We start from the raw sequence: 27440 nt of genomic DNA, 5'->3' as shown, positions 1-27440 counted from the left end.
CGAGCGTAAAAACTTTTTTGCGAATTAAGGGTTTTTAATTCGAAATTTGCCGTTTCCATCACTCGTTTCTGATGCGAAACTTCAAAATGCGAATAAAACCAGAGTGATGGAAACCCGCTTAATGTCAATTTCGAGGATAGAATGGCAAATTTCATAGTTTTTTATAGCTAACTGAAGCACACTGTAGGACACTGAAATGAATGAAAACGGTTCTTAATGTCAGCTTGCAGGAGAGCATGGCAGATCTTGTATAAAGTTTTGCCAAAAAAAAAATGGAAATACAATCATACATAAAATTCAGTGGATGTTAATAATTGAAAATGATTAATTTAGAAGAATATTTCAAAAGAAAAAAGTGTCAAGTAATGGGAGGCCTGTGCCCCTGTAGAGCTTTGAAAATATGACGATGCTTTAAAGCACATTTGAAGTTATGGAATTATGCTGTTAAGCACATTTAGAAAGTTATTCTCAATTTTATTGGTAAACATGATTCTAATATTTGAAACTTACACAAGGTAAGGGCACAGTCCTATACAAAAATATTTTATTCTAATAATCATATGTAGCTTTGCACACTGCTGGCATCTAGAATGATTTTGATCAGCATTTTATTGTTCATATCAGACGGCTCTCTCAACTTCTATCTTACATTTTACTTTTTGTAATACTACTACTACTACTACATTTTATTTATAGGCGCCTTACTGACACTCAAGGACACCGTACAGCAAACAGTGCAGGCCAATGCAGGTGTTGTAATGTGGGAGTAATGTGCTCGGTTATAGGAGTCTGACAGATAATTTGTAATTATATCGTTATCGGAATTATATCGTATTGACCGAAATGCATGAATGTATTTCAATATCAATTTTGGCAATATCGTCCAGCCCTAATCATAGTATTAATGTTAATGAATTCCTCTGTTACACACATTTAGTCATTTTTAGCAGACGCTTTTATCCGAAGCGTCTGCAACAAGCTCAGATCTAATAAACACCCGTGCTGTGTTTGAAACCGCTCCCTCGTTTACTACTTCACTATTCCCTATATAGCGAATGACATTTGAGTTCACTATATGGGGAAGAAGTGAATGAAAATGAGTGAGTGCAGAAAGACTAGCATGTTTATTTATTTTTATTTACCTCATTGCTCACGACAGGTTCCCTTCACAGCCAATAGGAACACAGATGCTCTTCCGTGCACAACTTTCAAACGTGGCAAAACTATGTTGCGAAACCCTGTGAGTACTTGGAGCATTAAACTAGTAAATCGCTCATTCAGATGATGCGACAGCACAAAACCACCGCTTCGGTAGGAACTGTTTGTTTCCAATCTTGTTCGAAGTCACTCAGTGGTTCCGCCTTTGTCAATGACATCACACACAACCTAAAAGACCAAAAGCTTTGACAAAAAGCAAAATATAGTCTGACATTGTTTCTTAGTTATAATTAGTGTCCTTTGGGGCTCTGTATGTTATCCCTGGCCTGAGATGACTGCCCAGTTTGTTCAGTGATGGAGTTTTTGCAGAAACGTTATTTAGCTGGACTGATCCCCTCAAAGTGCTTCTGCTACTAAAAAGAAGGGAATTTATAGACCATTTCACCCTGCATATCACCTTTCACATTAAAATCTTTTTCTTTGTTTTATATTCACACAGATTGTGAAGAGTGTCAGTCATTTTTCATCGGTGAATGTGACATTCATGGTGCTCCATTGTTCATTCCTGACACCCTTGTGCCTGTGGGGGCTGCAGACCGGGCCAGACTTACCCTTCCTGCTGGACTGGAGGTTCGGACATCCAACATTACCAATGCAGGACTCGGGGTGTTTAACCAGGGTGAGATTCTTACAGTTGGAGCACATTTTGGCCCTTATGAGGCAGAAGAAAGCAAAATGGAGGAAGCTGTCAGCAGTGGATACTCGTTTGTGGTGAGCCTGTTGCCTGAAAAAGCAGTTTTTTTTCACATAGAAATGTTTTTTCATAAAGAAACTAAAGATTTTTGAGATAGATGTAGAGTACTAACTCCAACAATGACTTTACGCAATACATAAATAAGTTAATACTATTGAATATCTTGGTACATGACTTGATTGTAAACTTTGTTTCAAACCACATTTTAATGATGTATAAATCTTTACATGAAACAACACAGGAACAAGTTTTGGATTTAAGTTTCTGTCTAGAACCCCAAAACATAATATAATATTGATCCCTAATTCATTCCAAAAGCCAGTCTTGTAAAATATTGAAATCGGACGAAGTATTTAAAAAAAAACTGAAATATGCCTCGCTCAGATTACACAAATTCAGTCTGATTTTGGCACAATTTGTGTGGTAGCGTGTCAGAGTGATTTGTAAAAGACGTTGGGGCTAGGGTCGTAAGATTCAATCTTTTCCTCCCATATACAGGTGGGGACAAAAACAAAAACTCAAATAAGAGTAAAGAATGCTGTGAAAATAAATCTGCATTGTTAATGCTTTTGATCTTTTATTTTTAAAAAAATCACAAAAATCCAATGTTTCATTGAAGTAAAACTACTTAAAGTAGGCCGAAGTCACATTATGAAATAAGTGTTTTTCTTTTATACACTCTAGCCAAAGTTCTATTCTTTTTTATACCTTCATTTGCAAGAAGACCAGCTCAGATTTTTCTCTTATAATGTCTGATGAGGTTGAAGAATACATGACAAATGATCTTAGACTATTCCTCCAAACAGAATCTCTTCAGATCCATCATATGTTGGTGCTCCCTCTTCTTCAGTTCACCCCACTCATTTTCTATAGTGTTTAGATCAGGGAACTGGGAGGCAGGATCTTGATTTTGTGCTCAGTGAGTACATTTTTGTTGATTTGGATGTTTGTTTTGAACCAATGTGCTGATGGAAGGTCTAATCATGGCCCATTATAAGATCTCTAGCAGAGCAAGTCAGGTTTTTATTTTTTATCTCTTTGTACTTGATAGAAAACATGATTCCATGTATCTGAACAAGATGTCCAGAACCTCTGGTATAAAAGTAGGTACACAACAATGGAAATCCGGTGGTTATATTTAACTGTGGATATGGAGCACTTTTTTATCCCTTTGTGCACCAAACCTATCTTGTGTTATTGCTGCCAAAAAAAAACGTTTTAATTTCATATGGCCATATGATTTAATATCAGTCATATATTGGAGTCTCGAGACGGCGGATGGTCGACGACTGACCAAGGCAGAGCCGGAGGGACAAGGGATTCTGGTGGAGCTGGTGGGATGATGGGCCACAGTGGAGACGAGGGAGGCTGGAGCCAAGGTGGAGCTGCTGGGTCAGAGGTGGAGTCCGGGTCTCAGAGGCTGGAGGTAGAGAAATGGGACACTCCATCCCTGAGGTAGCTGGCGGCTGAAGATCCCGAAGCTTATCTGACCCAACAGTGCTGGAGTGCAGAGGGTGAGCTGAGGAATCTCCAAATGCCAGTGAACCCAGGGCTGAAAAACCGACTGGCAATGACAGAAGAGGTGGGAGTAGCTGGGCGGGACCAGCGGAGACGAGGATGAGCTGGGCGGGACCAGCGGAGACGAAGAGGAGCTGGGCGGGACCAGCGGAGGCGAGGAGCAGCTGGGCTGGACCAGCGGGGAAGGGAGCAGCCAGTAATCCACAACATTAGCACAGTCTATGATGTCAGAGTCCAGCACCATCTGCGGTGGGAGTGTGGGCGGGGCTTCCCTCTATGCCCTCAAACTCCACCAAGACTCCCATGGTGATGCACGGCTTTGCCGGCTCACACACCTGGTCAGACACATCTTGAGGCTCAAGTTCTGGGGCGATGACGGGCTCAGTCGCAGGCTCGGGTGCTGGCGCTTGTGTCATGGCGGGCTCTCGCTGACGCTCTGTGCAGTGGGGTGATGGCTGACTGGTCTCTGGGTTGGGAGTGGGGCTGGAGATGTCCTATGTCCTCAGCTGGGCACACGGAGAAGATGAGTTAATTTCTCTCCAGCACCATTCCACAAAGGGAGCGAAATCCTGTCTGGGACCATCCACTGGAAGGCGTACCCTTCAACGCTCGCTCAGGCCGTGGTCATAGTATATGCAGATCGAGCGATCCGGGAACTTTATGAGGCACTCCAAATCTAAGAAGTCCCAAGTGTGAATCTCCAGCGAAGGGTCTCCTTGCTCCAAGCAGAGGAGCTGAACGCTTGGGGAAGCCATTCTGGGAAGAGGGGAGACAAAAAGGTCAAAAGAAAGAAAAACACAGCCAAGTGCTTACTGTTTAGGTCCGGTTTTCTGTAACAGAATGATGGATGAATACAAGCACACAATGAAGAAGGTAATCCAAAGAGTATCTTTTAATAAATCCAAAGAGGAACAACACAAGCACATGAAAAACAATCAAAACCGGACAAAGAACTGAAGAAAACACAAGGCTTAAATACATAGGGGAACATAATCAGGCAGAACAGAAACGGGTGCGGGACTAATTAACAACTATGGAAACTAATGACTGAACACAGGCAAACGGGAACATAAAACAAACCAGAATATAACTGTGACAGATGTAAGTTTGTATTGTTTTTTATTCATTTCATAGATATACAAGAGAAAGCACTTGACTGAATATATAGATGCCAGAAGAGAAACACACTCGAACTGGATGAGGTGAGATGCTGTTAGTATAATTATTATAAGAAACTGGATGTTCACTGTATGGAATGCATGCAACCTTTTAAAGGGGATTTATCTAACAAGGTAAAATCTTAATCACTTGCTCATCTTCATGTTGTGCTCAGCTTGTGAAATTCTTTAGTGGAACACAAAATATGTTTTCTAGGATTGGAGTCATGATTTTAAAAATGCTAAGTCACAATTCACTTTCAGTGTATGGAAAAGGGATTCATGGTGAATTGAAGTTTTTGTTGACCAGATTTGGGTAAGTTACTCTGAAAAAGTACTTGATTACTTATTACTAATTAGTTTCTATATCCTACCTCAACCTAGATTAGTTGTGATGAAGTGATTCAAGGATAGAAATGAAACAGCTCTTTTAATATATTCAAATAAATAAAACCACAAAGTATTCTTATTAACTGACCAAAGTATTACAAATGTGAGAATTATACATTAAAGCATATGTTTTAAAGTTAGACTTGAAATTTTTATGTTATTTCCACTATTTTATACATTACACAGTATTTAGCTCAATTACATCAGAAGAAACTTTAACTAAATTACAGAAAAAAATAAAAGTAATCCCTTTAATTTAATTACTTTTCTCCTTAAAAAGTACAGTAACTAACAAGAGCTGCAAGCACCACCACCGGGGCCAAGCCCACACTTTGCGCCGCTTTACCCAGCGTACCCACCACACCCAGCCCACACTTGCCCCACACGCCCACACCCAGCCCACACTTCCCCCAGTGTACCCGCAACATGAAATGAGACAGTAGAGCAAAAGTAGCAGAAATACAGTGTATTGGAGGAACAGATTCGGTTTGAATATATTTACATGTATTATGAACCACTTTAAGTTGCACTGCATACATCGCACTTTATTTTATTTTATTACTAAAATTACATTACATTTCGTTTGTTTACATACTTGCACTATTTTTGCACATACTTGCAAATTGAAATGTGCGACACGATGTTCGAACCAGCGGCCTTTCGTAACCGAGACTGACAATTTATCAGGTGTGCCACTCAGTTGGCATGCTTGACCCAGCAGCATTCATGGGTAATAAAAAAAAAAATATAAGAGTAATATCTCATGAACGCAGGTATTGATGACAGATGTCAGAAATGACAATGACAGAAAGAATGTAATTTTGTACTTACCTTGTTTCTGTTTGTATATATTTACATGTATTATAATACACTTTAGGTTGCACTACATACATCGCACTTTATTTTATTTCATTACTAAAATGACATTACTTTTCGTTTGTTTACATACTTGCACTATTTGTGCACATACTTGCCAATTGAAATGTGTAAATGCGCATCACGAGGTTCGAACCAACGACCTCTTGCACCAGAGACTTGTAATTTATCAGGTGTGCCACTCAATTTTTGGGTCAACTTTGAAAAGTTTGCGGCGTTGTAACTTTTGAGAAACAGCGAAAATCTCAATTCCGGAGCTTCTCTTCTATTCGGATCAGTCCAAAGATCGTCTCAGCCGATTTTCATGACAATCTGTTACAAATTCTAGGACTAGTAGCCTTCGGGACTTGGCCCCTAATTACTTAGTAACTAGTTACACCCAACACTGTTGTTGACTAATGCTGTCAGTCCCTACATTCTGCTTTTTGTTGTCTACTGAAGAAGTAAAGTCATAGAGGTTTGAAACAACACAAGGGTGAGAATATGATGAGAAAATAATACCAGAATACAGTGAACAGTTTGGATGGGAGGGGTTAAAAATAAGAGGACATGATGAAAGTTGGTTTAGAGGTGAATCAGAGCATTGCATTTAGATGAATGATTATAAAGTTTCTTTTTCAAATCTTGAGATTGTGCATTTGATTTGAGAAATCAAGTGGACTAGTTTATTTCCGTTTGAAAAGGGTTGTTAAGGAATATTGACACTGAGATGGAGCTTGTTTTTAATACCCATTTTTATTTGTTTTTTTTCTCAGGTATGTAAATTGTGCTCGCAGTGAAGAGGAACAAAATCTGGTGGCATTTCAGTATGAAGGAGCGATTCTGTACCGATGTTGCCGGACAATCAAAACTGGAGAAGAATTGCTAGTCTGGTATGGAGAGGAGTATGCCAGAGATTTTGACATCACTTTTGACCATCTGTGGAACACTAAATGCTCTGAGAGAGGTATGAAAAACTATTTTTTTTGTGAAATATTGTTTTAGTATAAATAAAACAGTAGAGGTTAGAAAGAATATCTCTGGTAATCTTTAGATATCTTGCAGTTCATTCAGGCAGTCTCAATGAAATTATAGTATTTCCATTATATTCTTATACAGTATTCACTCTCTCAGCGTCTACTCTATGCATGAGTGGTGGGGATAAACACATTCAGTTCACGTTACAGCGACAGACTCGTGAATAAAAGACTACACAACAGAGTTTCCAAAACCTGTCACTGTTATCAACTGCTTAGATACTGTATATAAACATGAGCAGAATGGGGTATTTGCACACGGGACGATGACGTACTTCCGTTAAAATCACTGCCAGCTAGGTCACTTCCGCTCTCATAGCACCAAGGGGATTTTTCACCAAGTGATAAAGATGTGTTTAGTAAGAAAAGTTCAAATTTTGGAGAAACGACAGCACTACTGGGGAGCATTGTTAAGTGCCTCTGTGTTCAAGCCTCTAGTAAGTGCAAAAGTTCACTTTGCTTTTCTTCATATTTGTTGATTTTCCTTGAAACGGATAGCCTAAAGTGCTTCTCCTTTTTGGTTGTCGACGTATGGCGAAGTGTTTGAATAATTAGACTCATGTTGTTGACCATAATCCTATGTGCATCCTGAAGCAAAATGCCATTGTTCCCTATGGATGTTACATGTGCCGGATGTAACAGCCTGGCTGAGATTTTAGCAGATGTACGTCATCGTTTCGATAAGCTTCTGCAATGTCCAGAATTTTTCCCTGTCCAGAGTTGCATTCATTTTTGGCCAAGATTTTGTATTGATGATGGGAGAGTCGGACCGCTGTGCCAAAGTCTTCTCCAGCACATCCCGACCCAAAGATTCTCAATGGTGTTAAGGTCTGGACTCTGTGCTGGCCAATACATGTGTGAAAACTATGTCTCATGCTCCCTGAACAACTCTTTCACAATTTGAGCCTGATGAATCCTGGCATTGTCATCTTGGAATGTGCCTGTGCCATCAGGGAAGAAAAAAACCCAATGATGGAATAACCTGGTCATTCAGTATATTCAGGTAGTCAGCTGACCTCATTCTTTGGGCACATAACGTTGCTGAACCTAGACCTCCAATCCAATGGGAGACTCTTACCTATTTGCTTAGTTAAATCCAGGTGGTGACTTTTTTTGGACAAGCAGTGTATAACATATTTACATATAATATAAACTGGCTGGGCTTAATCTTTCTCTTACTTAAGAAACGTAGCCTAACTTGCGTTCTTGTTGCTCGTTGTTGTTCTGCATTTACCAATAAATGTATACATATAAAGTATTTCATTAAACAGCAGAGTTTAAACCAATAACCCAAATTAGCTTATTTTGGCCTTTTTGGCACTAAATAGGCGAAGATAAGCGGTAATAAAAGCAAACCATGCTATTGAGCCACCTAAATACACCACAAGGGAAAATCCTTCAGCGTGACAGGCGTTAATGATTAAAGAAATGCACATAACATTCCATTATAGTACATTACACGTCACGTGTCTTTACGGGATGGGAATACATTACGTGTGTATTTTCCGGGATCTCTGTATGAAAAGTATTACATAATTCGGTGGCGAATGACGTCAACTCAGTTTGACACCAGAGCACCATTTTACTTGCTTTTCTGGTCAGTCTATCTAGCTTGGATTGTTTCGCCATGTATAGTAGACATCGTATACAGGTCACTTTTGAAAGATGTAAGCAGGTCTTCAAAAAACAGATAGTCCCAAAAACGGAATTGGGCATTAAGACCTGAAGTGTAAATGCGGCCATAGATGCTGGAAGGTGTTTAGAAATAAATTGACATTACATTTACATTTTTAGGCATTTAGCAGATGCTTTTATCCAAAGCGACTTACAGAGAAGATAAAGGAAAACAATACAATAAATACTTATACCAAGATACTAGTTTTTACAAAGCTGGAAAAACACCTATTGAAAGTGTTTTTTTTTTTGTAGAGAAGTCACGAAAAATATATGTTTTAAGTTGTTTCTTGAATGATGAGAGAGATGTGGTTGACCGTACTGAATTTGAAAGATCGTTCCACCAGCAAGGAGTAGTGAAGGAAAATTAGCAGGAAAGTGATTTAGTACCCTTTTAAGAGTGTATTACCAGGCACCGTTCATTCACTGAGCGCAAGAGCAGGATGGGGTGTAAGAGTGTAGGAGGGTGTAAAAGCATGATTGTGCAGAGCCAGTAATCGTCCTGTAGGCAAGCATCAGTGACTTAAACCTGTCTGTACCAATTGGTAGCCAGGGCAGAGATGAGATGATGAGGGGCGGCACGTGAGCTCTTAGGCTCCTGGAACATGAGTTCACTGCTGCGTTCTGAGCCAGCTTGAGTGGTTTAATTGCCTTTGCAGGAAGACCAGCATGGGGAGCTTTGCAGTAGTCCAGCCCAGAGATTACGAGGGCCTGGACAAGTATTTGCTCTGCATGCTCGGTAAGGTAGGGCCTGATGTCCAGATGTTGTACAATGCAAATGCATGACCGTGTTGTTTGAAGGACAGCTGGTCTTCGAAGATTACGCCGAGGTTCCTGGCTGTATTGGAATGAGTGATTGTTGTATTGCCCAGTTGGATGGTAAGATCATGTCGTTCCATGGGGCAGGCCGGGAATACAAGCAGCTCTGTTTTGGCCAGGTTCAGCTGGAGGTGGTGATTTTCATCCAAGTTGAGACATCTGCCACACAAGCTGTAATGTGTGCTGATATGGAGTGATCATCTGAGTGAGAAGTAGATCTGGGGCTCATCAGCATAGCAGTGTTAGGAGATCCCATGTGTCTGTATGATAGGTCCTAAAAATGTTGTGTATATGGGTGGAAAGGAGTGGTCCCAGCAGGTCCCTAAGGGACCACCTGACCACGCGGTGAGCTGTGGACAACGTGCCTCTCCATGACACCCTGAAAGATTTATTGGAGGGATAGGATTTAAACCAGAGATGAAGGGTACCTGTGATCCCTAGCGATGATGGGCAGGATCTGATTAATGGTATCGAAGGCCGGAGATAAGTCTGGCAGACTTTGGACCCGTGTTTTGCATTCTGCCTTAGCCAGCCGCAGTGCTTCCATGACTAGCAGCATCTTGGTGGAATGGTTGCTTTTGAAGCCTGACAGGTTGGTGGCCAGTAGATTGGGCTCAGAAGGTAAACACCTGTTTTTGTAATGAACGAGAGAAGTGAGACTGGCCTGTAAATCTGTAAAGGTCAGTGAGATTCTTGGTCTTGCGCCATTTCCTTTTGCTGCCCTGAGTGTTGTTTGTTTTTCACGCAGGATATCACAGAGCCAAGAACAGGAGGGGGTAGCGTGAGCTGGTCTGGACGATAGAGGGCATAGGTTATGAAGGCAGAATGTAAGTGTTGTGCAGAGGGTGTCAGTGGCGGTGTCTGCATCTAGAGATGAGAAGTGGGATGAAGTGAGGATGCCACTGTTGCAGAAAGGATGCTAGGTGAGAGAGAGCGGAGAAGTTGCACCTGTAATAGACTGGTGGTGGTGTGGGGGTAGAGCATGTAGTAAGGTGCATGTTGTAAGGAAAAAGTGGTCAGATGTGTGAAGAGGTACAACGTTGCTGTTGTGTGTAGTGCAGTTACAGGTGTAAATAAGATCAAGCTGGTTTCCTGATCTGTGAGTACCGGCTATGATGAGTCGAGTGAGAACAAACCAGGTGGTGAGTGTGTGGAAGTCCGCAACATAGGGCTTGGCCAGATGAATGATGAAGTCCCCGAAAACTGTGAGCGGGCTGTAATCTTCAGGAAATAAAGAGAGCAGCACTAGTTCTTCTGCAAAGTTGTGAAGAGGACCTGGGTGGTGCCTGGAGTGAAACACTGTCTATTATAAAGGACAGGAATATATTGGAAATATATATTGTTAGTAAACAAGAAAAGTTAAAACCGAAGGATTATATGCTTTGTCGGTGTCCTTGCTCGGTGGAGTTGCACAGGTAGAGTCGCAAGTCTTTACACTCGTTGGTTCTTCACACGAGGGCTAACCCCACTCGATGAGGCAGTGGAGGCACCATTTAAAATATGTGCTTTGATTAGCATTAACAGTATACACCTGAACACGCCTTCACGATCGACCCTCATGACCCTAGTATCGAAACAATGATCTACTAGCACCAACATTTTAAGTGCAAAAACTATAATGTGCAATAGCAACGAGCAGCAAATAACATCTTAATGACGATAGTTCACACAGTCCCTGTTGAAAAAAACAGCTAAGGACCATCTTAAACCAGCTCAAACCAGCAACCATGCTTCAAAACCTACCTAACCAGCATATGCTGTTTTTTTTTCAACATGGGTACCCAACGGAAGAAAACGTTAACACTTCAGCAGTCACTCAACGACCAGATTAAATAAACAAAACAAGTTAAATTACTCTTAACTGACAATGGGTAACAGTCTAGGTAGGTTTAGGATAGGTATTGAGCAGATTTACGTACTACTGCAGACTTTTGCTGACTAATCGCTTTTCCTAAGTTAGCAGAGTGGGCAGTTTAAATGTACTTACGGTCGCTGAACACAATAAGACACAAATAAGAACTGACAACAGAAACAGAATATTTAGAGCAGGGATCTCCAACCCTGCTCCTGGAGAGCTACCGTCCTGCAGATTGCAACTCAAACCCTGTTTCAACACACCTGTTTGTAATTATCAAGCAACCCTGAACACATTGATTAGCTGCTTCAGCTGTGTTTGATTTGGTTTAGAGCTGAAATCTTCGGGATGGTAGCTCTCCAGGAACAGGGTTGGAGACCCCTGGTTTAGAGAGTAGAAGCGAAACAGGTCTGAAATGTATTGTCACTTTATTATGTAATGTTTTGTCCTGTAATGTTGAATGAATGAGGATTTACTTATTTTCTATTTTTGTCTTTTTTAGAGAACTGTTCCTGTCCAGTGTTCACCTGCTCTGTGTGTTCATTGTCATACATGGCTCAAACGTATCTCCACAAACATATGAGAAGATGCCATCATGAGGAGTGTGACAAAATGCTGAAATGGGGAGAGATTGACAGTGAGGACATGGTACCTAAGACCACCTTGAAAACAGAACATGTATCATCTGATTATCTCTGCTCTGCCACTCAGAACGAACTAAAACACATAGAAGGCAAGGAGAAAACTCACCATTGTGCAGATTGTGGGAAGAGTTTCTCTTTATTAAGTCATTTTATTGCACACAAGCGCACACACACAGGAGAGAAGCCGTATCACTGCACACAGTGTGGGAAGAGTTTCTCTCATTTGGTTAATCTTAGTAGACACCAACAAACACACACAGGAGAGAAGCCGTATCACTGCACACAGTGTGGGAAGAGTTTCTCTCGGTCAAGTAATCTTAAAAGACATCTGCGCTCACACACAGGAGAGAAGCCGTATCACTGCTCACAGTGTGGGAAGAGTTTCTCTCAGTCAAGTCACCTTAGTGTACACCAGCAAACACACACAAAGGAGAAGCAATATCACTGCTTACAGTGTGGGAAGAATTTTTCCACATTAAATAGGCTCCAAATACATCAGCGTGCACACACAGGAGATAAGCCGTATCACTGCACACAGTGTGAGAAGAGTTTCTCTCGATTAGGTGATCTACGTGTACATCAGCGTAGACACACAGGAGAGAAGCCGTATCACTGCACACAGTGTGGGAAGAGTTTCTGTCGGTTAGCTGATCTCAATGTACATCAGCGTAGACACACAGGAGAGAAGCCGTATTACTGCACACAGTGTGGCAAGAGTTTCTCTCGGTCAACTCTTCTTAGTGAACACCAGCGCATACACACAGGAGAAAAGCCTTATCCCTGCGCACACTGTGGGAAGAGTTACTCTCGGTTAGGTGATCTCCGTGTACATAAGCGTATACACACTGGAGAGAAGCCGTATCACTGCACACCGTGTGGAAAGAGTTTCTCTCGGTGCAGTGATATCCGTGTACATCAGCGTATACACACAGGAGAGAAGCCGTATCACTGTTCACAGTGTCCCAGGAGTTTCTCTCGATCAAGTCTTCTTATTGAACACCAGCGCATACACACAGGAGAAAAGCCTTATCACTGCACAAATTGTGGGAAGAGTTTCTCTCGGTTAGGTGATCTCAGTGTACATCAGCACATGCACACAGGAGAGAAGCCGTATCACTGCACACAGTGTGGTAAAAGTTTCTCTCATTTGGTTAATCTTAGTAGACACCAACAAACACACGCAGGAGATAAGATGTATCTTTGCTCACAGTGTGGGAAGAGTTTCTCTCGGTCAAGTAATCTTAAAAGACATCTGCGCTCACACACAGGAGAGAAGCCGTATCACTGCTCGCAGTGTGGGAAGAGTTTCTCTCAGTCAAGTCACCTTAGTGTACACCAGAAAACACACACAGAGGAGAAGCCATATCACTGCACACAGTGTGGAAAGAATTTCTCTCGGTCAAGTCACCTTATTAGACACCAGAAAACACACACAGGAGTGAACCTCTATTACTGTGTACCATGTGGAAAGAGTTTTAACAGGTTTATTGGCCTCCAAAGACATCAGCAGAAACACAAATAAGTTATATCACTGCTTAAAGAAGAAACTGATGTCACTATTCATGCAGGTACATAAATTCAGAACATAAATAGAATTGTGAGTTCCCTTTCTGTCACTTACTCAACGTTGTGTAGATGACTTTACACTAGGGGTTCGATCTTAAGAGACCAATCACACTGCTTCTTTCTAAAGAGTGCCATGAGAATTGGCTTTTGGGATTTTCTGGCCTGTCTCCACCCCAGTTATCTGGGTATAAAAGAGCATTGTTCTTCAGAGCAGATCTGTGCATGCTATTGCATTACTCTGCTTCTCTGTTTGGGGCATTCCCCCTGGGACATTATGTGTGCTGGTCTCTTTCTTTTTTTAAATCAATGGACCACTTTGGATGTTCCCTGGGCTGCTGTTTGTGCTGCAGATGTGCTTAAAAGGATACTCCACAGTAGCATGATAATTAAGATGACATTCTGCCAGTTACGTTGCTGTCTCTGGGTGGGAGTCAGAATGCTTAATTTGAGTTCTGAAGATGAACGGAGGTCCTAGGGTTGTTGTACGACTTCAGGGTGAGTAATTCATGACAGAATTTGCATGCTACAGTGGAGTATCCCTTTAAGAGCAATTTGGGAAATACAAGTTTTTTTTTTTGCTAAACGAGTCCTCCTGTTTCCCTTCACACTCATGCTAAACTATCTTCATCCTGAGTTCTCAACAAGACAGACAATCCACTGTTTGGTGGTTTTATTGTCATGTTCGGGAGTACACAGTTTCATGGCCTCGCCAGCATTGGCATATATAACTGACTGGAGTTATTGGCAGTTTTGCTTGCCTTGTGGAGGCTGTGGACTTTGATTCAGAGCAAGCATGTGTTCATCCAGTTAGATATCACCATGTGTGTAAATAAATCACGATGGAGGTTTCCGCTCCCGTTGCTTTTTGCCATTGCAACTCGCCTGCCACTTCCACCTATAGAATCAGCAGAGGTTGAAGTCTTAACGACTCACATGAAAAGCTATGTTGGATGGGAAATGCTTAAGAAAGCAGGACCTTATTTTCAAATTTCTCCCAGGCCTGGCTTGATGCCCTCTTGGCACCTTTGGTGCTTGTGGTCCTTTAGAGAGTCCCTTTTAAGGCCTTAGATTCAAAAAAGTTTAGAGCCCTCTTTTAACAGAGGGTTGGGAATATGCAAACATTCTCTTTGTTTAGCCCGTACCTAGAGATGTTTTTTTGGCTTTTTAATACCGTAGGGCAGTAGAGAGCAGACAGGAATGCGTTGGATATACTGGTACATGAAAAAGGTCAATATTTTTTGTCACTTATTTCAGATAGTTTAACCCATATATTATATAGATTCTTTACACAGAGTTTAAAAAGGAGGCCCAACCAAGTATTGAGTGCATGGAAATTGAGTGCAATTATTGCATATGATGCGATTTCCTTGTTGGTAGTCCCATATGAGGTTATTTCTGCTGTCTAGTTTTCCTGTCTTCCTCTAAACAGAGACCTAATCTGTTTTCTCCATTGAGGTTGGTTGGTCCTTCTTTTCAGCAGTCCTTTGTTCTGGGGTTCAGCCAGATATGTTACCTACTGTGGTATAAAGTGCATCTGTGGTATTTCCACATGTAAACTCTTCTGGCAAGGAGACTGCCATGCAAATTGTATTTGAGTGATTGGTCTCCCAAGGGCAAACCACTAGAGTCAAATCATCATTTTTATTGGTTTTTATTTTTGTTCCTTTTTGTTGTGTAATTCAGGTCTTTAAGAAAATTATAATTTGTCAATGTGAATTGTGATTTGAAAATAAATGTTATTTGAATTTCCAATTTTATTTTCACATTTTATTCACAAACCTAATCATGGACCATGTATAGAATAGTTAGCTCAGTGTGTGGTTCCCTTTCTGCCGGTCTCTCGACGTTGTGTTGAACCGACAGATGGGGTTTGACTTGAGAACCTATCATCTTCTGACTACTTTGAAAAGGCCAATGAAATTGGCGAATGAAATTTGCATGCCGGACTCCACCCCGGATGAGACGGCGTGCTGCATTCATTCACCTTTTGTTCTTCGGACCCTTCGATCTTATGATCCTATTTATGATCTACACTGATCTACAAAATACTGCTGGATTCTTACGACGTGGTGCAGCGGACTGTCCCTTCCTGCAGCGACTTCCCCTGGGCATCTCGGCAGTTCCAGAGGTGTTTTCTATTCTAATAGAGCAAATTTCTCCAGCGCGGCATGTCCCGTTGTTCTCATGGGTGCAACACACTCATCGAGGAGGGGGACGGACACAATGTCTGCCTCAAGTGCTTGGGTGTCCGGCACGCTGAGGCAGCCATCATGGATACGTCCTGCCCACACTGCAGCCGGATAGCGATCCAGACTTTGCGGTCACGGGTGGCTGTGTTCTTTATGGACCCAGCCACCACCTTGTCTGCTTCCCGTTCCACCGCACCGCCCCTTCCCCAACGCTCGCGGCTGGATACATGGTACATCGGGTCTGAGCACGGCTCCAAGCCGCGCACGGCCCCGGTGCCGTATTTCCTGGAAGTGCATGTGGAACTCCGTAAGACCTGGAACGCCCCCTTTTCGGCACGCTCCCGGCAAACTAGTTCTGTCGCCTTTACTTCCCTTGATGGTGGGGCAGCTAGAGGCTACGTCGATGTGCCCCAGGTGGAGCGTGCCTTCGCGGTACATCTGTGCCCGCAGGGTGCGGCCACCTGGAGAGGACGCCCTAGACTCCCGTCCAAAGCGTGTAATTTTTTTTTCGGCCTCTCTGGTGTCAAAGGCTTACACTGCTGTAGGCCAAGCTGCCTCCTCTTTCCATGCCATGGCCATCCAGAATACCATCGGGCCCGACCCCAGCCATTCCATCGCTGGTTGGTTCGATCGGGGACGGTTCCTGCCCCGTCCCAACAGCCCACTTTTAAGAGTTTCCTCTCTCTCTGGGTGTTTATCACAGCCGCTCTCACCCTCTACACGACGGTGTTCGGCAACTCGACATTGCGTCACGCATACTCAGCAGCCCTCAGCACTCTGAGTCCGATGGTGCGTTGAGCTGCAGCATCGCCGGGCAGGTAAGTAAGCAGAGCCGATCTCCTCCCCGGGGGCCTCCCCATGGCGAGGGATCCGCACTGCCAGCCATCGAACCACCCCCCGGGGGGTTGATGAAGCAGATCGAACCCCTAGTCCCCCTGTCTCGGTCCCTAAGAGCCTGGCTAGAGCTTCCCAAACCGTCACGGTGGCTAGGGAATACAATCCGTCTCGGCTACGCGATCCAATTCGCCAGACGCCCGCCCAAGTTTCGGGGCATCCTCTCCACCTCAGTCAGAGGCAAGGATGCTCCCGTGCTTCGGGCCGAGGTTGCCACCCTTCTGGCAAAGGAAGCGATCGAGCTCGTCCCTCTAGCCGAGATGTTCAACGGGTTTTCCAGCCCGTACTTCATCGTCCACAAGAAAGGCGGGGGGTTGCACCTCATCCTAGATCTGCGTACTCTGAACAGGCACCTACACAAGCTGCCATTCAGGATGCTCACGCAGAAGCGCATCCTGACGTCTATCAGATGTTAGGATTGGTTCATGGCAATCGACCTGAAGGACGCGTAATGTATAGATCCTCCATCATCATCGACCGTTCCCGCGGTTCGCTTTCGAGGGACAGGCATATCAGTACAGGATCCTCCCCTTCGGCCTGTCCCTGTCCCCACGAGTCTTCACGAAGGTTGTGAAAGCCGCCCTCGCTCCCCTCAGGGAGAAGGGCATGCACGTACTCAACTATCTCGACGACTGGCTCATCTTGGCACACTCACAGGGACCTGGTGCTCCGGCACCTAGATCGTTTGGGCCTACTGGTCAACCAGGAAAAGAGCAAGCCCTCCCCATGCAGAGAATCTGTTTTCTCGGATGGAACTCAACTCTGTCTCCATGACAGCGCGACTGACTACCGAGCGCGCACAGTCAGTGCTGAACTGCTTGAACCTTTTCAAGCAGCCAGTGGTCCCCCTGAAACTTTCAGAGGCTCCTGGGGCACATGGCATCCTCGGTGGGGGTGGTCCCCCTCGTGTTGATGCACATGAGACCGCTCCATCACTGGCTACAGAGTCGGGTTCCCTGGAGAGCATGGCACACCGGCAGCAGGCGTATGGTCATCACGCCTCTCTGCCGACGCACCCTAACCCCCTGGTCTTCTGCGGATAGGGTCCCCCTTGGGCAGGCTTCGAGGCATGTCGTGGTGACTACGGACGCCTCCCTGCAGGGTTGGGGTGGCATGTGCACCGGGCACGCAGTGTCAGGGCGATGGACGGCCCCCACCTACGTTGGCATATCAACTGCCTAGAGTTGTTTGCTGTGCTACTTGCACTGAAGAGGCTACAACCTCTCATGCAAGACAAGCACGTGCTGGTCCGGTCGAACAGCACAACTGCTCACGACAGTTAACACAACTTGCCCGACGCATCCTCCGGTGGAGTCAACAGGTGACGAAGTCCTTGCGAGCCACACACATCCGCGGGCGACCTGAACCAGACAGCCAATGCGCTCTTTCGTCAGTCGATGCCTTGCGGAGAGTGGCGACTCCACCCCCGCGCAGTCCAGCTCATTTGGGTGCAGTTCAGGCAGGCACAGGTGGACCTGTTCGCCTCCTTGGACACCACCCATTGCCCGCTATTGTACTCCCTGTCCGAGGCCCCCCTCGGCACGGATGCCCTAGCGCACAGCTGGTTGCGGGACAAGCTGAAGTACGCCTGCCCCCCAGTGAGCCTCATTGCACAGGACCTGTGCAAGATTAGGGAAGAGGTGCATCAAGTGTTACTAGTTGCGCCATACTGGCCCAACCGGACTTGGTTCTCGGAGCTAATGCTCCTGACGACAACTCCCCCCTGGCCGATTCCCCTGACGAAGGACCTTCTTTCGCAGGGGAAGGGCACGTTGTGGCATCCGAGACCATACCTCTGGAACCTCCATGTCTCGCTCCTGGACGGGACGAGGAGATCCTGAATGGCCTACCCCCAGCGGTGGTTGAGATCATTACTCAGGCTAGGGCCCCTGCCACTAAGTGGCTGTACGCCTTTAAGTGGTGCCTCTTCTCATCCTGGTGCTCTTCTCGAGCAGAAGAGCACGAGAGATGCTCGATCGAGAACGTACTGTCCTTCGTACAGGAGATACTTGAGTAACCTCTCCCCTTCCACACTGAAAGTATATGTAACCACCATTGCCGCTCATCATGAACCAGTTGCTGGTAAGTCTCTAGGACAGCACAACCTGGTCATTAGGTTCCTAAAGGCTGAATCCGTCTCGTCCGCGCTCCGTACCCTCTTGGGACCTTGATGTGGTCCTGGCGGGCCTCCAGAGCCCCCCCTTCAAGCCCCTCGGAGATGCCGCTCTTTCTCATCTCATGATGAAGACTGCTCTCCTGGTGGCGCTCGCCTCCATCAAGAGGGTAGCGGACCTACAAGCATTCTCCGTGTCCACGGATTGCCTAGAATTCAGGCCGGGAGACTCTCACGTTATCCTGAGACCCCGGCCCGGCTATGTGCCCAAAGTTCCCACCACTCCCTTTCGGGACCAGGTGGTGAACTTGCAGGCGCTCCCCATCCGTGTTGTGTCCAGTACGCGCACTGCGCCTCTACTTGAACCGGATGCAGAGCTTTAGGAGCTCTGAGCAGCTCTTTGTCTGTTTTGGAGGTTAGCAGAAGGGGAGGGCTGTCTCCAAACAGAGATTGGCGCACTGGATCGTGGACGCCATCACTACGGAGTACCGGTCCCAAGATCGCCTGTGCCCACTGGCAGGAGTGTAGCCTCCTCGTGGGCACTGGCTCAGGACGCCTCTCTGGCAGACATCAGCAGAGCTGCGGGTTGGGCTATGCCCAACACCTTCGCAAGGTTCTACAGCCTCCGCATGGAACCTGTGTCAGCCCGAGTCTTGCATGGTACCAACAGGTAAGACCGGCAACCGGTGGGGCATACACCTGCGAAAGCACCTCCCCCCGTCATAGGTGGGTCTGTGTGCTATTTCCGCCTCCCTTCCCCCACCGGGTGAAGAATAGGCATTCCATCCATCACTAAGCACTTCCTGGTGGCGGGCTGGGCGGAGCAACCCTGCCTCCTCAGGCTGGGCATCAACTGAGTTATCTAGCACATGGCTCTAATCAGAGCTAGTGCCCCACACGTAATAACAGGGTGGTTCCATCTGATGTATTTTCATGGTCTGGTTCCCAGGTAGGTAACACATGACCTTGCCTAGGTGGGCCTCCACCTCTTGCGATACTCCCTTACAGTCCGCACATTCCTCCCAAGAGTTCTCCCCTGCTGGCAAGACCATGTTGGTGTCTCCACTGAATTCCTCCCTATGGTAGGAAGTGGCCTCTGTAGCGCGTTTCCCCTATTGAGTATTATATGTAATTCTACTATTTAAGTGAACTAAGAAATGTAGTTATGGTCATGCACTCCTACTGGAGTTTCCCATTATGGGCATTTCTGTAAAAGTCTTCTTTATAAAAGAAAAAAAATCCTACGCAATATATACATCTGTACCCAGAAATCAACGACAGAACAGCCAACTAAACTGCACACCAAGAAGGCACCATAGGACACTTGCCTTTTTTGTCTGCTTTGAACTGTTTTCTTGTAGCCTAATAAATCCCATTACTTGACATTGTAACAATACAACCATGTGTAAATTACCAACATAAATTACCATGCTTTCTAACTGTCTGGCCATTCTTTTATGGCAAATGTCTGGCTACAGTGTTATGTCTTTACATCAAGTGAAATCAGCCAACAGGCACCAAGCAGATCGGTTGGAGTCTCTAATCGCCATGATTGGCTCAGCAATGGTGAAGCAAAAGTTGTTTCCTGGAGCACAGTTTGAAACTCTTCGAGTCCAAGTTAGTAAAACAAATTGGTGACATACAGTGATCGTAGCATGCTGCGAAAACCCAGACGCCCTTCATCCCTCACCTCCTCCCTTCTTTCCATACTGTCTTTAGTACTCTTGTGTTTTGCCTTTCTTCCTCTTCACTCTCTCTCCCAAGCCCGCTCTTCCTTCACCCTGTCTTCTGCTGTGCCAGTGCCTATTCCACTAAATTCTTCAGTCCTAGAAGCATTTTTTGTTGTTGTTAATTTTTATGTTTGTTTTGAACCAATGAGCTCATAGAAGATCTAATCACAACCCATTTTAAGATTTCTGGCAGAGAATGTCAGGTTTAGATTTTTTTAACTTTTGGTATTTGATAGAAAACATGATTCCATGTATCTGAACAAGATGTTGTTGTGTATAATTTTGTGCACATTTTGTGTAACATTGGGCTCTGTTACCCCAGTTATAAGAAGTATTCATAGGAATGTTAATACCATAGGTGTGTTAGTAGAATAATCTAAAAATCACACTAAACCAAAGATGAGTGTATACAAGTGAAAATATGATGATTTGATGATTTAATGATATAATTAATATACTTAAGCAATGATTGATTGTTGATTGATCACATAATTACATTTTTTATATAATCAATATACTTAAGCACATAAATGCATTTTTAATCATTTTAACTAAGTATAGAACACATTTGAGCAATGCAAAATCCAGTGATGCTTCAGAGGCCTGACCTAGATAAAGCTCGAGGCATGTTGTTCACTTTGAGACCTGGGTACTTTCTATTGTTTACTGGTAACTATGATACGGACAGGGTCCAGCAACATTTTACGACTTCATATGTCAAACATATTTACTTTAAAAGCAAGTTATTATTAAAAAAACAAGTAAAAGTCAACATTCCTCCATTAGATACAAACCTCGTTTCCTAAGAAATAATAGTGGCAGACAAGAACGATTGGATAATAAAAAATAAGAGATAACGGGAATTTACCTGATTGGTTTTTAGAAAGGACCACCTTTCAGAAGTTTTACTATAACTGTAGACTGGAAAACACTTGGTTTTCAGATGACTTGGGACATCTCACTTTGTTTGGCTTGAACAAATAAAGTTAACTCTTTGACACCAGGACCTTTTTTGTCCGAGACATTTTTTGAACTTCAAGTTCGATTTTCTCCCCCATCAATGTCCAGAACCTCTGGCATAAAAGTAGGTCCACAACAATGAAGATCCTGTGGTATATTTAACTGTGGATATGGAGCACTTTTTATCCCTGTGTGCACCAAACCCATCTTGTGTTATTGCTGCCAAAAAAAACTATTTTTATGGCCATAGACCCCAGTCCCGTTTGAAGTTCCAGTATGGCAGATTATTTTTGCATGAGAGCAGAAGTAAATAACTTGTGGTGATGGAGGTGCAGTTTTCCTTTATTTTTTAAATTGCTTTCTGACCCCAAAATTTAACTGAATTCAACAATTTTGCATCTGTGATCTTGGAAGAGTCTTTGGCCACTTAAATTCTTCTCCTCACTGTGCATTTAGACAATATAGACACGTTCTCTTTCAGGAAGATTTTCAACATCTCCAGGCGATTAAAACTTATTGATCATTGCCCTGATGTTGGAAATGGGATTTTTTTATTGTTTTTCTATTTCCTTAAAGCCACTTTTTATTTTGTGTAACTCAATGTCACGATCACCGATTGGAGTGCCCTGCAGATCCACTAGAGGGCACTCCCCTCATCACCCTGACTGCCAATACGCTACATTTCCCATAAACCTTTGGACTCATTACTCAGTATTACATTCACCTGTGTCTAGTTATCTCTTGCACCTCTTTCTATATACAGTAATCAGGTTCAGTCAGTCATTGCAAAGTTTTGTGGTACTACTGCAGTTCTGAGTGGTCCCTGGTGAGGTTTCACAGGTCGTTGTTTTGGTTTCTTAGTTTGCAGTGTTTCAAGTTTTGACCATTCATCTGTGTTTTTGACTTTTGCCTGTTTATTGAATTACGTGTTTGGATTGCCCTTTGGATGTGTTAGCTCTGTGTGGACTGATCACCTGTGTTTTGGACTTTATGCCTGATTATGTCTGTGGATTACCCTTAAACCCAATTTTTACTTGTGCGTCGAACCTACGCCATAGCCTACGTACATAGATGACGGCATCGTTAACATTTATGGTTCTGCGTTGAGAGTATGTGTTGCGCTGCAATTACACTGCCGAAATGCTAGTTGGCTCTTTATGTTTTCACGGGTTTGATCTTTTGGATTTGTGTGTATACATTACATATACTGTTACATTTTTGGAGAGGTGCGCGTCAGGCTATGGTATAGGTTACACGGCTCTGCATAAGCTAGGTCGTAGGCTATGGCGTAGTACCTTCGCACAAGCATAAACTGAACTTTAATCAACTCAATTTGACCCTCAACCTCTCGAGTCCCTGTGCTGATCTGAGCAAGGAAAAGACAAAAACGTTTATCTTAGTCATGTTGCTATGTCTTTTGAAGACTGTGATTGGATGGTTGACCAAGAAGGAAAAAAAAGTGCCTTTACGTATAGGGTCTTGAGAATTTTTAGAGTTTTTCCACACTCAAGCACATGTAACCGGTCCTTCCTGACAACTGTCACGACTGATAACTCTGCGTTGTGTGTAATAAAGACTGGACAACCAACAGCTCTGGAGATTTCAATGAGGTTTTAGCATTGTATAACTGAATGTTTTTGGTTGAATTAAAATTCTAAGTTTAAGATTATACGTCTTTATATGGGGGGCCGCAAAGCGATGCACTTAACACAAAGGGGGCCTTACAACAAAAAAGTTTGAGAACCACTGATCTAATAGGATAGGTCATAGACATGAACCCTACACGATCTAATGTGCTGTGTCTTATTAACTCACTGTCATTTAATTCAATGTAATTTTATTTTATAGCTTTTTTTAGAATTTGCATTGCATCAAAGCAGCTATAGAAGAAAACCAAAACCAAGATAAACAAAAGTTGAACACACAAAAACAACAAAATAAAATATTAGATAAACCTCAAAAGTAATATGGAAATTGTCATGCATTGCAACACATTTCTTCTCACTTTTCGTCCATTTTCTCTGCTGCTAAAGAATTTGTTAAAAGTCCTCCTCGCTACTCCTAAAATTTTAGACCTTAAGAGCTCTTTTAAGGGTTAAGATGCTTTATGAATTACTTTTTTCTGTACTAGGTATGGAATTCCAAACCTGACTTAATAAAAAATAAATAAATACAAAAATAAATCCATGAAGAAATGTAAAAAAGCAAAAATAAATGAGTATTTATACTTTTATTTCCTTATTTATGTGTAATTATATATTTTTTCACGTTTATTTATTTTTTCATTTATTTATTTATACATTTATTTATTTCCACATTTATTCATGTATATATGTATTTATTCCTACATTTATTTATTTTACATTTATTTATTTATGTATTTCTTTGTCTGTATGCTAATGAGTGGGGGCGTGTTTCACCTCAGACATTAGCAACCGATCTCAGAGCGGCGGTGCTGAAGCTTTAAAGCCACAGGGACACCTTGTGGTGTGACCAAACGAAACATAAAAGGAAAACATAAAAAGCCCTTTACTGATGGGAAAATAGTAAAAGAGTGCATGGAGGCTGCGTGTGAAACACTTTTAGAAGGAAAATAAAGACATGAACTAAACGAAAATATTAAACAAACCCCCCTTTCAGCTGCACCAGCCACAAGAAGAGCTGAAATGTTATAAGAGGATGATCAGTCACAACTTGATGCTTCTATTTGTTCATCTCAGTTCAGCAGAAAACAACACTTTAGTTTTCTTTTAAAGTTGTTCATGTTGAAATGAATGTATATTCAGTGCAGGTTCATTGCACATTTTCCTTCATTATATTGTTGTCAGACATTGTAATGCCATCGTATAGATATGAAAAGACATGTTTATTTCTTTGGTCTGCCAAAAACCATCAATTCATGTTTTTTGGTATTTAATTATCCGGACCTCGGCTGGTAAGGAGGGTTCGTTTACTGGACCTAGCGATTTTAGTTGAAGACTCCATACCAAGCGTTGTGCAACAGCTGAACCTGATTTAAACCAGGGGCCTGTACCATGAATGTTGCTGAACAAACTCAGGGTTACAGGATTAGTTTTGGGTTGACAAAACCAAACCGACGTGATCAAGCTTTGTTGGTACCATGAAGCAGCTCATGGAGTTTCTTTGTCAACTCAAGCTTTGATCCTGAAGCTAAGATTAGTTATTCGTGTGCAGGATGAGTGACGTCGGCATCGCAAAACCAATCGCTTTCAACATGGATAGAGGGAGTTCCGTATGTTTCTTAGGAAATAATTATGAGCAAATATTAGTAACACAAAAATGTATTTCAGCCACGGAGTAATACAGTTGTCTATGCAAGAGAGAAGTGTTTCAGAAACACTGCTGATTGTGTTAATGTGCAAGTTAAACGACTATATATATATATTCTGTTATGGTCTCTGTGTACTGTTGTTGCTGTTTCTGTGTTCTGGATGCTCCTGTCACCAAAACAAATTCCTTGTATGTGCAAACATACTTGGCAATAAAGCTCTTTCTGATTCTATATTGTACACACATTTACTGTAGTATACTGTAGTAAGGTAAATACAGTATTACAGAATTGTAATATGATGTGTGTGTATAATGTGTGCGTGTTCCCCCACAGTGGATGAAAATATCCTGCCTTATATTAGTTACCATTTAGTTTACCTTTATTAATGAGGATGAAGCACATGATGAAGTGAAACTATCTGTGCGCTCTGACAGAGTTAAAGAGATCAATATACTGTAGGCTTCTATTCAATATGGCACATGTGTGAATGTGAGGATTATATTTTACATTACTGGTGTCTCATTTCACAACCTTCCCCAGAAACTGAAGTGTCTACCTCCATAGGTTACAGAAGAAATGTGAACAAAATACACTAGAGAAGCTGATTCTAAATAAAGAAGGCTAAATAAAAAAAATGTCAGTAATTGAACTTAGTAGTCAGTTGAAGTGTACATTTAAAAATCTGATGGTCATCTCAATCCTGACTCTGGTTTGACTGCGGGCCATGTTGAAGTGGTTCTGTGGTCAGGATAGAAAAATCTCTGGCATACATAAACCCTGTCTCCCACCAACAGGCTATCAAACAGTTCTGTCATAGAACAAAGAAGAGAAGATTGTATTGAAGTTTGAAATGTATTTTCGGTCACACATTTAATTCATTTAAAGGGTTTTGTACTGTTCCCCATTTACTTTAGCTTCCTTAAAGCACTGACACAACACAGATGCATTAGGGAATGTTGTAGACATTAAAGTATTAAAAACTTCTTATACATTTTCAAATGTAGGCCTACTGTATGATACATTATTTAGGTGAATTCTAAGTGTAACTTGATAAAAAAAGATTAAAATAGCAGTGTTAAAAGATATGTGATGTCACCTGTCAATGTATGGTTTTGTTTGTACCTTACTGTAGCTGTTTCATAGAAAGTTTCTTTAGTGGACAAAGAAGATAAATGTCCCAACACAGTGAAACTGAAAGTGTTCCTAGATGTTCTGCACCACAGACAAGAATGTAAAAAAAATGCAATGCAAAGAAATACATATTGTATGTAGTACAATAAAAGAATGGAATATAAATAAAAGTGTAACACCGTGTCTACACCAGACGAGACCGGCACGATGCAACACGACAAAAAACATTAGAAACGCGTTAGAACCCATTATAATTTAAAATTTTGTCCACACTGGATGCGGCACGACGCGACAAACCCATTAAGAACAAGCAGGTTGTCATGTCGCATCGCACCTGTCGCGTCCGGTGTAGACACGGTGTTAGGGAAAGCCAGAAAATGTTATCTCTAAAATCAGATTTTACCTATATAGTAACCATTATTTGATTTTATATTTTTAATATATATTTTTATATTAGTATTTTTATTTTATTAAACATTACTAAAAATTACTAGCCATTGTAACATGCATGCAGTGTTGGGTAAGTTACTCTGAAAAAGTAATGAATTACTAGTTACTAATTACACATTCGATAATGTAATTAGATTACTGTACAAGTTACTCTCTTCAAAAAGTATTTAATTACTTATTACTAATTACTTTCTATATCCTACATCAACCTTGATGAGTTAAGTGATTCAAGGATAGACATGAAATGGCTCTTTTAATTCATTCAAATAAATAATATAAAACTACATAAAGTAGTATTATTAATTACAAATGTGAGAATTATACATTAAAGCACGGATTTTTTGAATTTTGATGTCAATTCCTCTTCTGCACACACACATATTACACAAAGTATTTAGTTTAATTACATCAGAAGTAACTGTAATTAAATTACAGAAAACTAAGAGTAATCCCTTACTGTACTTTTTCAAGGGAAAAGTAATTAAATTACAGTAACTAATTACTTAGTAACTAGTTACACTCAACACTGCATGCATGTCATTTATATGTAAATTTGCTCGCCGCTGATTGGTTCACTTTCGGTGTGAGATCTCTAATCTAGATCATAACCTGCTCCGGAGCAGGATAGTGTGCAGCGTAAGTTACCATGGCGATGAACACTGATTAAAGCTGAGTTACTTTCATGGTATCTAAAACCCAGTGTTGGCGCAAACTAATACTAAACTTACCTGACTAGTCATGTAAACCGGCTTCATGGTACAGGCCCCAGGTTGGGTTGTCTGGTTTTGTCAACTCAAAACTTACTCTGCAACTCAGTGTTTGTTCACCTCGCTTCGTGATACAGGCCACTGAAGTATGAAATTGATATTTATAAAAAACAACACATCCATCAAATATCTAAGCTAATAACTGCATCCCACCATTACACTTAGCCACAAATGCTACATAATCTTTTTTGTTAGGTTATTTCCTACAAAATAAGTCCATTCCTAACTCTTTTCATGGTTTTAACAGTTAAATATCCAGTTCCAATTTCTTCCATCAATGTGCTGCATCAGCAACGTGACATAAAAGCTTGGATAGTTAAAAATTCAGTAAACTATCTGAACCTCTGTCTATCTACATGAGATACATATTAAACAGAAGCTCAGACTCTGACCTCTATGTAGACTCTATGATTTTATGTAGAAAACAGTAAAAAGACTCGCTGGGTTTTCACAAGCAGGATCACATTTTGTTCTAACTGGGAATTTA

At 42.3% G+C, this 27440-nt stretch overlaps 1 protein-coding gene across 2 annotated transcripts in view; it reads left to right on the top strand.

Moving 5' to 3' along the window:
• LOC130545909 (zinc finger protein 883-like) overlaps positions 1-23454 on the top strand; it is a 48370-nt gene extending 24916 nt beyond the window's left edge. Inside the window, exons 4-7 of one of the 2 annotated variants that reach the window (XM_057320836.1) lie at positions 1658-1837; positions 4565-4632; positions 6609-6799; positions 11720-23454. In XM_057320836.1, the coding sequence (XP_057176819.1) occupies positions 1703-1837; positions 4565-4632; positions 6609-6799; positions 11720-13383 (2058 nt within the window). In that variant the 5' untranslated portion in view covers positions 1658-1702 and the 3' untranslated portion in view covers positions 13384-23454. Of the gene's footprint in view, positions 1-1657; positions 1930-4564; positions 4633-6608; positions 6800-11719 lie in introns of both variants that reach the window. The other variant, XM_057320835.1, reaches the window with a different exon arrangement.
• The last annotated feature ends 3986 nt before the right edge of the window (positions 23455-27440 follow it).

The sequence above is a fragment of the Triplophysa rosa genome, linkage group LG22 (assembly GCF_024868665.1).
Source record: "Triplophysa rosa linkage group LG22, Trosa_1v2, whole genome shotgun sequence".
Lineage (NCBI taxonomy): Eukaryota > Metazoa > Chordata > Actinopteri > Cypriniformes > Nemacheilidae > Triplophysa > Triplophysa rosa.
The sequence above is the reverse complement of the archived record's forward strand: the minus strand, read 5'-3'. Positions and strand labels throughout refer to the sequence as shown.